At 47.5% G+C, this 15,420-nt stretch overlaps 2 protein-coding genes across 2 annotated transcripts in view; both read right to left on the reverse strand.

The window, feature by feature from the left end:
* Positions 1-8,750, reverse strand: part of BBS4 (Bardet-Biedl syndrome 4) — a 30,282-nt gene extending 21,532 nt beyond the window's left edge. The window contains exons 1-2 of the mRNA XM_065733673.1: positions 8,727-8,750; positions 8,509-8,560 (exon numbers count right to left, since the gene is read on the reverse strand). Coding sequence (XP_065589745.1) covers positions 8,509-8,560; positions 8,727-8,750 — 76 coding nt within the window. The remainder of the gene's footprint in view (positions 1-8,508; positions 8,561-8,726) is intronic.
* A 1,640-nt stretch (positions 8,751-10,390) lies between these two features.
* Positions 10,391-15,420, reverse strand: part of ARIH1 (ariadne RBR E3 ubiquitin protein ligase 1) — a 49,284-nt gene continuing 44,254 nt past the window's right edge. The window contains exons 11-14 of the mRNA XM_065733670.1: positions 15,322-15,379; positions 13,795-14,055; positions 12,891-13,003; positions 10,391-10,741 (exon numbers count right to left, since the gene is read on the reverse strand). Of these exons, the coding sequence (XP_065589742.1) occupies positions 10,657-10,741; positions 12,891-13,003; positions 13,795-14,055; positions 15,322-15,379 (517 nt within the window). The 3' untranslated portion in view covers positions 10,391-10,656. The remainder of the gene's footprint in view (positions 10,742-12,890; positions 13,004-13,794; positions 14,056-15,321; positions 15,380-15,420) is intronic.

Here is a 15,420-nt window from a genome sequence, read left to right on the forward strand (position 1 = left end):
CGGGTTTGAACAATGAGGCGACGTTTCTGACTCTACACCTCCCCCTGCAGGAAAATCAGCCGCAGTCACATGGAAGAGCTGAACATTCGGTCTTGAAGTTGATGTATACACCGGGAAGAAAATAAAAAAGGCATTTCCTGATGCTAGCTTACACTACACCAATCTCAAAGAGCTCCAGCTCCTACTTCAGTGCAGCTCCTGTCTGAGGACAGTTAAAGCTCTGAGTTGCTCCAAATAAAATGTTCTTATTTGCAAGACGACAGCTGCACTGGGCATTCACTATAGAAGTGTTACAATGGGAAAGTTATAGGATACGTGTTTGTGGGCACCGTGTGCTTCCCAGTGCCACAGCAATGCTGGCAGCAGCAGAAGCAGCCTGGTTATGGGGAATCGCCATGAGCAGCACGGAGCCGCTGAGACGGCGCTCTGCGTTGGCAGAGGGGTACACAAGCACAAGGACAACGGCCTCATCACCACAGTCAATTCAAAGCTGAAAAACCCTGGGATGAAGTTGAGCAACACGAATGTACCTACAAAACAAAACTCACAAAAAGCCTGTTTTCTTTGCACAAATCAATTCTGACCAGCAGCGCTGACTGCTGAGCAGCAACGCACACGCTGCGAGGAGAAAAACAAGGGTCTGAAACAGCTTTTGCTGTGTTTGCTTTTAAACTCAAGCTAATGTAGACAAAAAGAGGCTGATCTGACAACAGGTCTCACGTCCCTCAGGACTCAGGTTCTACACCTGGAGATGCTGGAGGATTCAAACCTTTGGCACAGCTCTCTCCCGCTTACTTTCTCTCCTGAAACACTTCCATCCTGCTTGGTGCCTTGTGCCAACATCCCAGGAGGCAAGGACAGCAGGCTGCCTTTTGCTGGTGCTCATCACTGCTGCTCCTTGGAAAGGGTGGTAGAGAACACAGAACAAAATGCTCTACTGCATTGACCAGCTCCTCACTGCCTCCTGTATCAGGAGCACAGCAGTGATCAGTGCTTTCAGGATTTCCAGTCTAATCCTCCCTTTGGCTTCAACAGGTGCGCTCTGGATTTTCTATCTGTGGTGTGAGGTGTTTTGCATGGAAATTGAAATTTAATTGGTATAAGGCTTTCGTAAGAAGCAGCTTTCCTGATGGAGAGTAAAACAAAATTAAGGCAGGAAGAGCAGCGCAGCTCAGTCCTGACAGCCTCTGAAACTTCCCACTCAGCAGTGAGCAGGAAAACCTGTCCTCATTTCATCCCCTGCAAACCAAACGTGCTTTGTTCTGGGTGTGCCAATGGCTCAGAGCTTCCTACCACCAGACCCTGGTTCTGAACGCAGTTTTCCATGCTTCAGGATGACATTCTCCATTCAAAATGCATGTCCCAGAAGGAAGATCTGCCTCAGCCTGCATGGGTAAGGGGACAGAGCCTGAAAGAAACAACGGGTCTCTTTGACAAGGCAGCGAGAAGGGTTATGAGACACAAAAGCTCACTGCTGCTGGACAAAGCACCGAGCTGAGCTGCCCAAAGGCAGCCCCCACCCACAGCACTGCTATCTCCCCACAGTCAAGGCAAACACAGTGATACTCCAGACACTGAGGTGTTAGGGTACACACAGCTCATAACCCCAAAAAGCAAGCTCTCAAGTGTCCAGAAGCCCCAAATTATATCCACTTCTGACTTTCTTCTCACCCCTTTTGTCAATAAATGAGCATTACAAATACTGTCCTTTGAGTCTCCAACACACGGAGCAGGACACAGAAGAGCCTTACAGCATCAGGGAATTCATCAGTGCTGAAGACAAACACAACTGGCTGTATCCTACATGATAGAGGTTTTTCTTACTTTAAACTCTGAGCTGCTCCTTTTTCAGTGCATGCCGTCATTCTGTACAACGAATGATGTCGGAGAGCTGGGCAAAAGCCAGCATGCAATTATGTGACAAAAGACTCAAGCTGCACAGACACCAGTCCTGCCATTCTCGAGCAGGATGCATCTCCCTCAGCGCCCGAGTTATGGCTCAGGCTGTCCAGAAGCATCGGAGAGTAATTCCCCTCATCCTGAGATGGGAGAGGCAGAGCAGCGGCATCGGATGGGACTTCCCACTTAGCAAACAGGGGATCTGCTCTGACTTGGAGCTCCACGTCCGCAGGATCTGAACTGTTTGCTGCTGCTTTAATTCTTAGACACTCCCACTAGGAGCTGCCATTTCATCCTTAAGCAGTACATCGGGCAAACACAAGGCTGAATGCTTCAAAATACAAAAGGCACTGCCTAGCACCAAGGACCTTTAAAGGCAGCTGAGCGGTGAGGAGCTGGCACAGGCTGCCCAGAGGGGCTGTGGATGCTCATCCATGGAAGTGTTAAAGGCCAGGCTGGATGGGGCACTGAGCAGGCTGATCTCATGCTTGCTCTAGCAGCCAGTAGCCCTGCCTGAAGCAGGTGTGTGGAATAGGATGATCCTTGAGGTGCCTTCCAACCCAAGCCATTCTACCACACTATGATTCTGTAAGCAGTGTGTTGCAGTCGTAGCTCCCCCACCTGCTGCCCCTAACCCACGGTTACATATTTCTTAATCAGCAAAAGACACTCTGACGGTACCAGCTACAGGAGCTGGCACTTCTTTTCACTGCCCAAGTTTCCAACAGGCTTACATTTCACCGTCCTGGGAGAGCAACACACCTCCTGTGCATCCCTGAGTCCCTGAAGGTGCTCCCACTGATACTAAAGTGCACACACAAGAGGGCAGAGCTGCACCAGCACATTCCAACCTCAACGTTTCCAGGTCTTTACAACGCAGGGGGTACTGGGCTGGTGGTCTGAGGCCACGGGGATGTAGTGTTGTATGCAATTTAATTACCCAAAAATGATCACACAAGTTTCTTCAAAACAAAAATCACCCCTGTCAGATCACAAACAAAACACCTGCAGCAGTGCTACCCGCTTGTAAAAAGGAAAATACCACATCTTCATATGAAACAATGATGAAATTACTGTCTAATCTATATTATGTAGAAAACATTTTCTTCCACCAAGTTTGAAGGTTGAAACAGATTCCAAAAGACAGGAGCAGTCTAGTACATCCAGACACCTGGAAATGCATTTGCTCCCCACACACACAACACTTCTAGTAAGGTCTTTCCTTTCCAACACAGCCAGAAGTATCATTAATTTTTTACCTGGGTTCCTCAGGTAGATTCACTCTAGCAGTTCAAAGGCAGCTCTGAAGCTGGCTCAAGGAATGGATTGATGTTGATTCAGGAAAGCCCTCAGGAATGCGGGACTCACCCAGCAGTGCACAGTGCCTACTCATTGGGTACCACCAGGATCTGCCCCTCAGCAAAGCACAGGGGTGCCCAGCAGCTATCCGTGTGAGCTCCCTGGGGAGAAAGCAAGATGCATTCACAGGACAGATCTTAAAGACTCATGACTATTTCTGCACACTCTGGAAGTTATTTCTTACCCAACAGTCACATTTTGGGATCATCACGACCACTTCCTAACTAGAGTCAGTACCAGGCAAAGTGACTTCTACTGCCCATCAAAGTGGCACCTGCAATTATTTTTTATTGGAACCCTTTGACAGCATCTTCATCCTCAAGGATGAGTACCCACACAGAAAGGACACCACTATCAGTGCCTGAGCAGAACGCTGCCGTGGGATTTAGCTGGACAAGAACACCAAACACCACTTGAGAATATACCAAAATCCAGTGAAACAAAGGAAACTACACCAGTGAGATGCACAATCCCCACGTCTTTGTGTCTATCCACAACTCAGGTTTCTGTGTGGTATAAAAGCACAAAGGAATGGGCTGAGACCACAGCTTCCGAACACATGCTTCCCCACTTGGGTTGATTTACTCACAATAGCCAGATCTAAATCAAACTTGGCTATCACTTACAGAAGGACACTGAGCACTTGTGTTATCACTGAGAAACCTCATCACCGGCTTTAACCATGGGTCAGCACCTTCCCATGCACCAGCATCAGAGAGAACTCCACGGGGTCTCCTCCAACCCAAGCCATTCTATGATTCACCTCCTCCCTTTTGGAGGCCCACAAGACACTGTGGCTGGTGACACTGTAATTACACAAGACAGGAGTGGAACCCACCTAGCAAAACAAACAGGGCAAAGCCTCCCGAGCCTCAGAGCAGCCCGACAGCTGGCGGATTTTGCAGAAGTGCTCTGATGTGAAGCGATGAGCTGTTAAACCTCCCCGCGGGCAGAGCTGAGCAGAGCACACAGCGCTCCTCCCTTCTGCTATGCTCTGCCATCCTCAGCAGTGCTCTAACAGGTCAAGCAGTATGCTGCCATGGATGCACTCATACAGGATTTCTCACTTCATATCTCCAAAGGCATTGCTAACTGGAAACCTGCAGCATCCGTGTACTTTCACTTAGGATGAAACCAATCCACCGGTTGATAAATGTGAAAAAACAAAGCTGAAGCACTTGGCCAAGGGTCATAGCTAACCCAAAGCAGAATTCCTTCCTGTAAGCACTAGAAAAATCATACCTGTGACGTAACCAAAAAATATCCCACTGCCCAGGACCAGGAAGAACACCTAATCCCTGCTAATCCCTCTAAAACTCACAAAGGGAAAATCTCTGTGAAAATTATGGACCGACTGTGCCTTGGGTGAGCACAGAGGTCGTGGGTAACCATTCAGGATTCTCATTCTTCACAGCCTGAAGGGCTCCTGGCCCACGTTTCTCCAGCAGCTCCAAGTGTACTCTACTCTATTTTGCTATTGTGTATTTTTTTATTACTCTTCAAAATACTTGTTTTTAGGATTTTATCCTGTTATTAAAAAGCCGTCACCGTATCTCACAAAAACTATGAACTTATACTTGTGCATAAACCCAAATACGTTCCAAATTGTCCCACTCACCCCTGAACCATTAGAAGCTAACACAAAAGCCCCGAACTCCCTTTCTAAATAGAATTTTTCATGACACAGGGAGATAAAACTCAAGCTGTATCCCATATGAATCAGCCATACAAGCTGGTAAAAGAGCCTTCTCCACCAAAGCACTGTCAGTGCATGCTGACTTGGCTGCCTGTGTGGCAAAATGAAAGAGGAAGGATGGGAGACATGCTAGTTCAATCCAAAATGAGTAAAATGTTTTGGAAAATACCCAATGAATCTAAACTGCAGCCAGGAGATTGAAATACCATCTCAGCAGGCTGATGTTAACTCTATGCTGCTTCAAGGAGCAGAGCTTCCTTTATTCCATCCACCAATTGCTTGGGGACCAAATATCAACAGAGGGAGAGTTATGGATCTGGATGCAGCAACAAAGGGAATTGCCTTTCGGAGCAGCTCTCCCCACAGGGGGTAAAGGACAAAATAATGAATGGTTTTAGCTATCAACGTGTCGCTTGCTGAGTAATGGCTGTCCCCGAGCACCACGACAAGACACTTGGAGACGTTTGCTTTCAGCCCTTCCACTGAGAGACAAAACACACATCTGCAGTTTGTCACTCAAATTACTTCTCGCAAATCTGAACCATTTTCAGAACCAGCTATTTCAACACTCAGTCCTACCTAGTGCAAATACAGGCAAGCTGTACCAACCCAGATTAACCACGGTGACAATTCAGGTCAGGACTCCAGCGGTGGCTTGGCCACACTCTGCCCCATTTGTATACAACGATGTCACTGGTTATTGTGATAAGTTAAGGCACAAATTCAACCTGCATCAAACTTTTTGCAGAAGGGCATAAGCTGTCACATCATAGTAACCTCATATCTCACCTACTTGCCTCTGCTAATGCTGGTTTCATAATCTCTCTTGCAAACCACCTGAAAATACAACACAAATTACAAAGGCGAATTGCTGCAACACAGAACTGCCATCCAGTGCTCCAAAATGTCAGTTTAGAGTAAATTTAGCAGCACTCTTCTGCACAAACACAACAGATGCAGATCTGCCCAGCTCCTTCAAGTCGTGATATAGGGAGAGAGATTTCAGTGAGTAATTCTAGAAAAAATCTTAAAAAAACCCAAAAGTCACAGGTAAGAGATGCCAAACTCCCCACAGAAATACAGCATCACTGTTCTTCATTGTTTATCCTCCTCTAGGACACACCCCCAGCATCACACTTATAGACAGTGGACACTGTTACATCACTCCCTAAGACAGATCTTGCTGCTGCCCTCATTTCCCAGGGATTAACCAGCAGCTCAGACCAGCTTTTGCCCACTGCAGTCAAATACTTAATGGTCCTCAAACCCTTTCATTTAAGAACCACCACAGGTGCCCCAGGTACTGGGGATGCCTGATATTCACCTTGGGATGCTGACATGATCACATAAGTTCCAGGCTACACTTCTTTTTTTTTTTTGCCTTTGTGATAGCTAATTTTGACTGAAGAGTCATACTGGCATACAAGGTAGACCTGGGGACACAAACAACTGGATCCCATTTACTAGCTGTTTCCCTCTGGCACACAGCTGCCTGAACACTGATGCCAAATCAAGGATGGGGAAGGAACACAGGGTGATGAAGGAGGCAGAGCAATTCTTCCACACAGCTTCAATACCCCAAGGAGTGCTGGTGGCCTAAGAAGCATGCAGCTCAGTTTTAGGCTTGCAATGCAAAATGCCAAATGATGAGAGAAAGCTCCTCAACAACAGCCATGAGCAAGTAACCCATCATCAAACAGCAAGATATGCAAAACTGCCCTGTTAAGAAAGCCACAACTATCTCAGCTCGCCCTCCCAAATGATCAATACTAAACCACACACACTTAAAAGCAGGAAGGCTTGGATGGCTTAACAAGCACACAGTCAGAGGGAAGGCAGCTTCCATGCAGCACACCTCCGCCGTTTGTTTGTAAAGTTGATGGCCCCATCTTTCTTGCTCAGCTATTCCATTCGCTCATGAATAATGCAGAGTTGATTTAATAGAGCCAGGAAACAGTGTGGCAGTGATAGTCCATCCCCCGGCAAATACTATCAGTCTTGCAGCTGTCTTAAGAGAACTGAAAGCACTCACTGTCCTGAAAAAACGGGCAGAAGGCACAGCCCCCCAGCCTGCAAACATCACAGATAGGACTTGTCTGAGAAGAAGCAATGTTGTGGGGTTACTGGGGATGTCAGGGCCACAGTCATCATCTGTTAGAAAACAATGGAGACAAACTATCTCACTATGGAGTCAATCAGTGCCTCCTTGAAAGCAACAAGCGTAGATAAAACCAAAGTCTATTTTTACTTGCATTCTGGCCTGAAGCAGTAGCAGTCACTTCTCAAATCCAGGCTATGCACCAAAGGCAAGCTGACACAGCTAGGCCAAACGAGGGCTGTGCACGGTTAGCCTGGCCTCCCCAAATGAAAGGACACTTGAGGAAGGGGAATCCACAAAAGCCAAACCTTACCCAAGCAGGTACACAGGTCTCTGTATAGAGATCTGCTTGAGGGGAGCGAGCACCACTGAGTACTGCAGGCTTTAGGAAACCTCTTACAGAATACCAGGATTTAGTCCAACATATTGAACCAATAACTGAAATTGTTAATGTTCCAGTTCAGATTCACCCAAAATTTCAAAACAACACCTCAAGCAGTTAATTACATAATAGTTTTGGTAAGAAATAAGAATAGCAAATCATACCTATGTCCCAACCTGACTGGTTTGATCTCACTCATACATCCCTTTTACTTCATCACTTTGAAAATACAAATGTGAAAAATCAACATGTGATGTTAGTTTCTCAAGTTGGTTTTTAAAGTAAGACATTGTGTGGATAAATGCAAGTATCAACAGAGCCTGAAATTAGAACTCTTTATTTAAAAAGATAAATGAAGATCAAATCCATGAACAACCCAAGAAGTATGTATGTGATAAAATAGTCTCTCAGGTTGTAAGAAGTGCTCTGTACGTACAGTAAGTCAGCCAGCAACAGCATTGAGCTAGTGGTGGGACAGACCCTCAGAAAGATACTTTTGGTGGTTGAAAAGCTGGACACGAGGCAGCAATGAGCACTTGGGGCCTGGAAGGCTAATGGCATCCTGGGCTGCACCAACAGAGGGGTGGCAGTGGACAGGGAGGGGACCGACCCCTCTGCTCTGCCCTCGTGAGGCCCCACCTGCAGTACTGCGTCCAGGCCTGGGGCCCCCAGCACAGGAAGGGTGCGGAGCTGCTGGAGCGGGGACAGAGGAGGGCACGGAGATGCTGCGAGGGCTGGAGCACCTCTGCTATGGAGACGGGCTGAGGAGCTGGGGGTGTTCAGCCTGGAGAAGGCTGCGGGGAGAGCTTACAAACGGGCAGAGAGATAGGACAAGGGGGAACGGCGTTAAACCAAAGGACAGGGCGCTGAGACGTGAGGAGGACGTCGTTAACCCAGAGGCGCTGTGGGCGCCCCATCCCCGGAGGCGCCAATGCCACGGGCCCGGGCCGGGGTTTCGTCATCGTTACGACCCGAGCAGTGCCACGATCCGCCCGAGGTTCGCCTCATCTTTCCCAGAGGACGTTTAATCCTTACCAGCCTGCCCGAGAAGAGCAACCACACCTTAAAACCAACCTCTTTTAGGACGGGGCTTTGGAGGTTCCGCCACCACCGGCGACGAAGAAACCTGAGGAGAGAGAAGAGCAGCATTACCGCCGCAGCGAAAGCAGCCAAGACCACCGCTCCCGACAAGAAGCTCACAGCAAAGGATTTATTATTCGGGGAGGGAATAAGCGAACGGAGGCCGAGCGAAGGCGCACCTCACGCAACCCCTCTCCCCCCGCGCCGCTCACCGGCCCGGCCTGCAGCTCCGCCATGGCGGCGGGAGGAGCGCGGTTGCCATGGTGACGCGCGGCCGTGGGCGGGAAGGAGCGCGCCGGGCCGGGCCTTGTGGCTGCCGAGCAGCGCGGAGAGGGCGCCTGCTCCAAGCAGCGGCGTTACGGCCCTCCGCCGGTATCATAACAACGGCGCTTCCCTTCGTCTCCAACGCAGGCAGCCCGCAGCCCCGCGTGCCCTTCCACACACCCACCCCCCCCCCCCGGCCCCGCAGCGCACCGTGGCGGTGCCGCTCCCGGCCCTGCCCCACAGCCCCTCCTCCCCCCTGGAGGCTGCGGAGCGTTCAGAGGCCTGGCGAAAAATACCACAGGAGTTGTTCCTATACAGGAGTAGATTTAATAAAACCACCACCAATTGTTTACTTTAACATAGCTCTTGTTACAGAAATCATAAAAATGGACTCAGCAGCTAACTTATTAGTTCTTTCCCCTTTTAATTGAAAAATACCCCCTCGATTTCAATTTCTACTGCGCTAGATGGAGTGTTAAATAGAGGCCGGGACGCCGTGCCCGGCCATTGAGCCCAAAACAAACACAAAGACAATTCCATCATCTCTCCTTTTCAATGTTACGACTCAGCATAATGTAAGTGAAACTTAACAGCAAGGAACGCTCCATTGGACAGATGAAGGGGACGGGAAAGGAGATGCACAGCCGAAATCCTGCCGCAGTCTTTGGAGAAGTGGTGCGAAATACCCCTCCTTTTCCTGCCTTGGAATTCAGAAAAATAAGAAAACAGCTCCAAACACACACACACACACACACAGCTCCTCGAGGCTGAGCGCGCGTGTTCTGCGTGCGTGGATGGGAACAGCAGACGGACGGGGGCAGGTCAAGCAGTACCAGCGTGGGGGAGAAAGAAATACAGGGTGGGGGAAAGGCAAAGCATCCTGAATCACAATGCACACTCTTCACGAATGCAATGCACACCAGGATGCCCCGTGGCAGGAGCTCAGCGGGACGGGTCCAGCTCCAGCAGTGGGTACACGCAGGGAACCACGGATGTACAGGAACTGCAGGAGAACTCCAACTTCTCTGGTGAAAGCCTTCAGAAAACGTCACTACACCAGCACACGCTGCCCCGCCCCACCCCAGGGAAAAGAGAACAAAACGAGAAGAAAAAAAATCAAACTGAAAGAAAAATGCACAGCAAATAGACATAATCTTGAAGATTTTTAAAGAATAAATATTTTTTTGTAATTAAACATTATGCAAACACGTGCCACGCTTGCTCTTTGTCCATGCATATGCGCTATATACAACTTTGAAAAATACTGTGTTGTCCTCTTTTTTTTTTTTTTTGTTTTAAAAGTCATATACAAAGTTTTTTTTTCCTTGCTGTGTACCCCCCTCCTCCCCTCCCCAAAAAGTCATCTTTACAAGGAGCCAATCAACATTCATCCGTGTACTGGGGGGGGGGGGGGGGGGGGGCAGAGAGGAGGAGGGGGTGGGAGACATCCCCCCCTTACCAAAGTACATCAAAATGGCTGGTTTGGACATGAAAAGCAGTGTCAAGAAACTGGTTTAAATTTCATCTGTACTACACACAGGAAAAGAAAAAATAGAAAAGAAAAAGGAGTCGGCTTGGAAAATGAAGCTACGTTACAAGTTAAAGTTGGAGGGTTGTTTTTTTTGTTGTTTTTTGTTTTTTTTTTTTTTAGTGAGTCTGTCACACTCTTATTGGCCACCTAGAATACTGTTGTACAATGGTTTATCTACCTTTTTTTTATTACAATATAATTTACTTAAATTTTCTGTTAACAAAACAGAATCCCAGTTCTACAGACCAGCAGTGTAACAGGCGTAGTGCCTTGTGTGTGTTTTTATTTTATCGCACGGGCGCTATAGATGGTAAAGGTCTCAGAGTTCGTTTTATGCAGGGCCAGTCTCAGTCCTCAATGTACTCCCACAGGTCCTTCTCGTAGCCTTCATGCACGTGCTGCAACAAAACCCTTCGTCGACTCTCGCAGTATCTGCAGCAGAGGGGGACAGCACAGAGAGGGCAGGTTAGGAGGCACAGTTCTTTCCCAGCACTGAGTAATGCAAAATTAAATTAAGGCCTTGCTTCCAAAAGGGGATCTCCCCTGAGAAGGCCTTTATATTTGTAGCCAGTTAATAGCACTAACTAAGACTTTAGTTACTCCAGTCACTAGCTCCAGGTCCCTGGTTGAAAAAACATCATGCAAATTTAGAGTTTCCCATGCAAAAGCATCCCCAAAGTCCCTAGAGCTGAGAAGTCTCCATTAATAAAGGAAAACTCCTTTACTAACTGGGAAACGAAGAAGCAGCAGCTGCTAGTTGGAGAAGCCAAAGCACAGTTCAGCAGTGACACTTGAAATGAGACAGAGCTCTCCTCAGTGGCGTGCTGAGCTCAACAAACCCAGGAGCTGCCTGGGCAACCCCTCCTAAATTCCTGAGTCGATGGAAGTGGTCAAGCACGGACAGCAGGCTACAGGAAGGGGTCTGGCCTGGCTGCAGGGAAGGTTCATCACTCCTGTGCCCTGCGAGCTCTTTACACCTACACTCATTTCAACTGATACAGCTGCAAATAAAATTGATTCCAGGCTTAGGTATAGTCCTACCAGAATGAACGACAGGGAGGAAAAGGGATATCATAGGAACGTATCAAAAGATGCCACGTTCACTTGAGGTGTGTTAGCCAACTAAATAGATACAAGCAGAGAAGCGTTTAATGTATTCAGGTTCCAGGATTAAACTATAAATGAGCAGCTCTAACACTGTCAGTGTTTGGTACCTGATGAGATGGGACAGATTTATCTGCATAGAACTGCTCTGTCTCTTCCCCTTGCTATCAGCTGCTGCAACACAAGCCATCGCACACAAAGTCCCATTGATTTAATGGAGCATGTGATGCCAACATGTGCCGTTCCCACTTTCCCCAACTTCAGTTGTTTTGTAGTGATGGGAGTTTAATCGTGTTTTCTAGAAGCACCTCTGTGAAGCAGGAGATGAGCTTCCCAGTTCTTTAAACCCCATAAGCCCACCTCTCTAACATCCTTGGTCCCAGTCTTGGCATCATTATTCCACGAGCATAACACTAAGAGCAATGTGCAGGACATGACTCAGACATGATCAAACTAGTTAACTGGGGACGTGCACGGGCTTAACAGATATGTACGGGCTTCCCAGAAACACAAAGGCAGGCTTGGGATGCTGTTTTCAGGCAATTCAAGCCATTTTAAGTCCTAATTTCTTCAGAATAGTCATAATAATTCCTAGAAGAACATCCATTTTCACAGGACCTAAAGCAAACAGCCAACCCAACTTAATGGCCATTGATAAATGCCTTCAAACATCTGTGAGCCTTGTCCAGCACCAGCTATGCTGCCAGCCTGCACAGCAGAATGGGCCACAGGCCCACCAAGGCTAATGGCTGCTTCCAGTCCTCACCTTCCCTTCATCACTACAGCTTACCCTACTTTGGCATACTTCTTCCCCAAACTAGATGCAAGAAATGTGGTGACTATGGCAAAACACCTCAAGAAAGAAGTCATAATCCTGTGACTCATCTGTATTTTACAGCTTTGTATTTTTCCACTGCGCAAAAGCAATTTCCCAGGGACTACAGAAAACATTGGCACTTGTATCACCTGGGCCCCAGCTCTCCTGCTCTCTTCCTGAGTAGAGCAGGCTGCTTCTCTCCCTTCTCCTCCTGTGCTTTTGTGCACACTTTCTGCTTAAGGGACGTGCTGCGCAAGCAGATGCAACAGACAATGGAAAGAGCTGACTGGCTTCTTACAGCAACCTGACCTAGGCCAGAATTGTGGGTTGGGAACAAAAAAGTCACTTCCTAGACCTGCCTGTGCAGGTCTGTCCCAGCCCTGGCCACTCCTCAGTGCTCCTTCTGTGCAGTGCATGAAAAGCCATTGCATTTGGTCACCAGATGTCAGGGGTTGGCACAGGGCATTGCTGCTGCTGCCTGAGGCTCAGGGGCAGGTTGAGGATCCCAACACATGGTACAAGGCTGACAGCAAGCAGCTTCCCAGGGACACAACTGGAGAATATGCCAACTTGGCAAGCTAACACACCACAGCATACTGGAAGGCATGACAATTCAGGAGGTAGGGCAGCTGTGAGATAGAGGGTTGCTCAGGAACAAACCTGTACTTATCCTGTACTTTCTGCTTTATGTCTTGCAGCGAATCTTGGGAGATATCTCGCTCAAGGTACCCAGAAAGCACCTCTGTAGCATTCTCTAAGTCTGCTTGGTTATTCTGCAAAGACAGGGCAGAAAAAAGAAGTGTCTTTAAGAGGAAGAAATTTCTTTCATCGGTCCAAATGAAAGAAAACATTGGATAAGCAAAACTACAATACTCAAGTAACCTGCTCTGAGAACTATGAATGAAAGAAGAAATGTCTTCCTCTGATCAGAACAGAATTTGCATATTTACCAGCAAGTCTTATGTCTTTCTCAATCTGCAACATCCTGGCAAGCCTAAAAAGACTTTCCCTTACTAGCAGTACAGTGTGGTACAGGCCAAATTATCTCCCATTGTGCCCCTTGTCTATTTGCCTATCCTCAGCATTGGCAAAGCTTCTGCTGACTCCTAGTACAAGCACTGCAGCATCCAAGCACAGCTTGCACTGCTGCACACAGTACAGAAACCTTCTGCTTAGGTTGTGCACAAAGACCAGCAAAGGATTGTTTCAAATCAAATAGCCCATACAGTTTCACCTGCAAAGCAGATGGTTTAAATCTTCCAACTGTGGTTTTAATGGTAGTGCCCTCAGAAAGAAACAGCATCAGGGAAAGGCAAAACACCAGAGCTTTAAGCTTTCATGCGTTCTCTGCCGGTTCAAGGCAGAACCTCGATCCCTTTGCTTGTTTCAAAGCGTAGCAACTTGCAGCTCTGCCTCCTCTTCCAGAAGAGCACCTACACGATGCCTAGCAGGGCTGCTATACTGAGACAGAATATTCAGAAAACTTCTGTATAGAGACAACACTTTCTCCAAACTTAAAACCCCTATTGTCATCTGAGCTCCTGATAAGCATGTTTTCTCCTACCTCAAAGATAATGGACTGATTATTCTTTTTGAGGTAGAAGGCAAAGACGTAAGTGTACATGAGTGTGGCACGACACTGGCAGAGGACGTCAACTGCTTTCTTCAGGAACTGCACCTCAATCCATGACATGTTGTGCTGCTGCATTTCCTCCATCTTCTGCTTCACCTGAGCATAGAGCTTGTGCTCGAAGCGCAGGCTCTGCATGTGGTTCATATAGCGATTGCAGTAGAACAGGTACCTCTGCAGGGCTGCTCTGGATCTCTGTGTTAATTCCCATTAGGAAAAAAGAAAACAAATAGTTAAAACAAAGTAATGGCTATGAGAGAAGTCAGCCCTTCACAAGGCTCTTCCTGACACTGAGAATAAGCTTCCTCTCCAAAGGAGTTTCCTCTCCTCTCACACTGGCCAACATTGTGCAGCACTGTTAACCCTCACTTTGTGCCCAGAGGAGGGGCCAGACCCTTTGCAGCTCACTGTCATGTGGTGGACTTCCCAGCACAGCTGCAGCATCTTCATTCCCAGCCTCAAGAATAATTAGAATCACACTGCTGGAGCCTAAAGAGTTTTTAATTTCAGCCTCCCATCTCAAGTTACAAGGACTTAAATGCTTCCAGTGTCATGACAAACAGCCAGAAGCAGATTTTCCTTTTTTGGCTATTAAGGAGCTCTAATTAAACATTTATGGTGGTTGTGTTAAGAGGGCAACCTTAGGTTGCCTAGGCACATCAGTTACAGAGCAGGGGAAGATGCCACGTGCTATGCAGTGCAAGAGAACCAAAATGACTCAATACACAGTCATTAATCTAATTTTCTTCTCAATGACAGATCAGCTGAGAACAAGGACAACATGGGCATGGTTCAACCTGCACAGAGTCTGTACAAAGGTAGCACACACCAGGCCAAGTCATCTCTATGTGCAGGAGGTGGGGCTGCAGGAAATACTTGGGTTCTTGGCTGTAACAGTACTCTGACAGCGCTGCAGGAAATGATTTCTGCAAGCTGCAGAACACAGCGCACAATTCCTCGCCATTAAAAAGTTAACATGGATTTTGGCTCTGCTAGCCATGTTCAGAAAGCAGTTCAACGTAGCTGCAGCTTCGCTCTCAATTTCTACTTATGTCAGGTCTCTGTATAGTTACTGGAATAACTGAAGCCTACGCTACATAAATTCAAAAGGTCTGCTATGCTTAAACATTTCAGGATTAGCATTAAGAACTCTGCAGCAAAGAGAATTTTCCAAAGGGCATTGGGATTGCTGCCTGACTTGCAGCATTGTGATGACCTCATGCAAAGAGCTGCTGTAGAACACACAAGGCAGCGTGACAGATAACAACTGAGTTAACGTGTTCTTTAAACTGGACTAAAGTGATTCTGAACCATGCACAAGGCAAGAATCCAAAGCTGCTGGTACCTTTTGGATTCATACCAAATCCAGGAAATTCCTTGGTGCTGATATCTAGGTTTACAGAAAGCCCGAAAGAATGATACGGAGTTGACTTCCCTTACCACCAAAGGTTATGGACTCACCTCCTGTGCATCCCTTGCTGCCTTTGCATCATCCTCATTATAACGATTGCAGTTGTACCTGTAACAGGGACACCAATGCCTCAGATTTCAGTTCAAACA

The sequence above is a fragment of the Cyrtonyx montezumae genome, unplaced genomic scaffold (assembly GCF_038088225.1).
Source record: "Cyrtonyx montezumae isolate F1298 unplaced genomic scaffold, pur_monq_1.0 scaffold_17, whole genome shotgun sequence".
Taxonomy (NCBI): domain Eukaryota; kingdom Metazoa; phylum Chordata; class Aves; order Galliformes; family Odontophoridae; genus Cyrtonyx; species Cyrtonyx montezumae.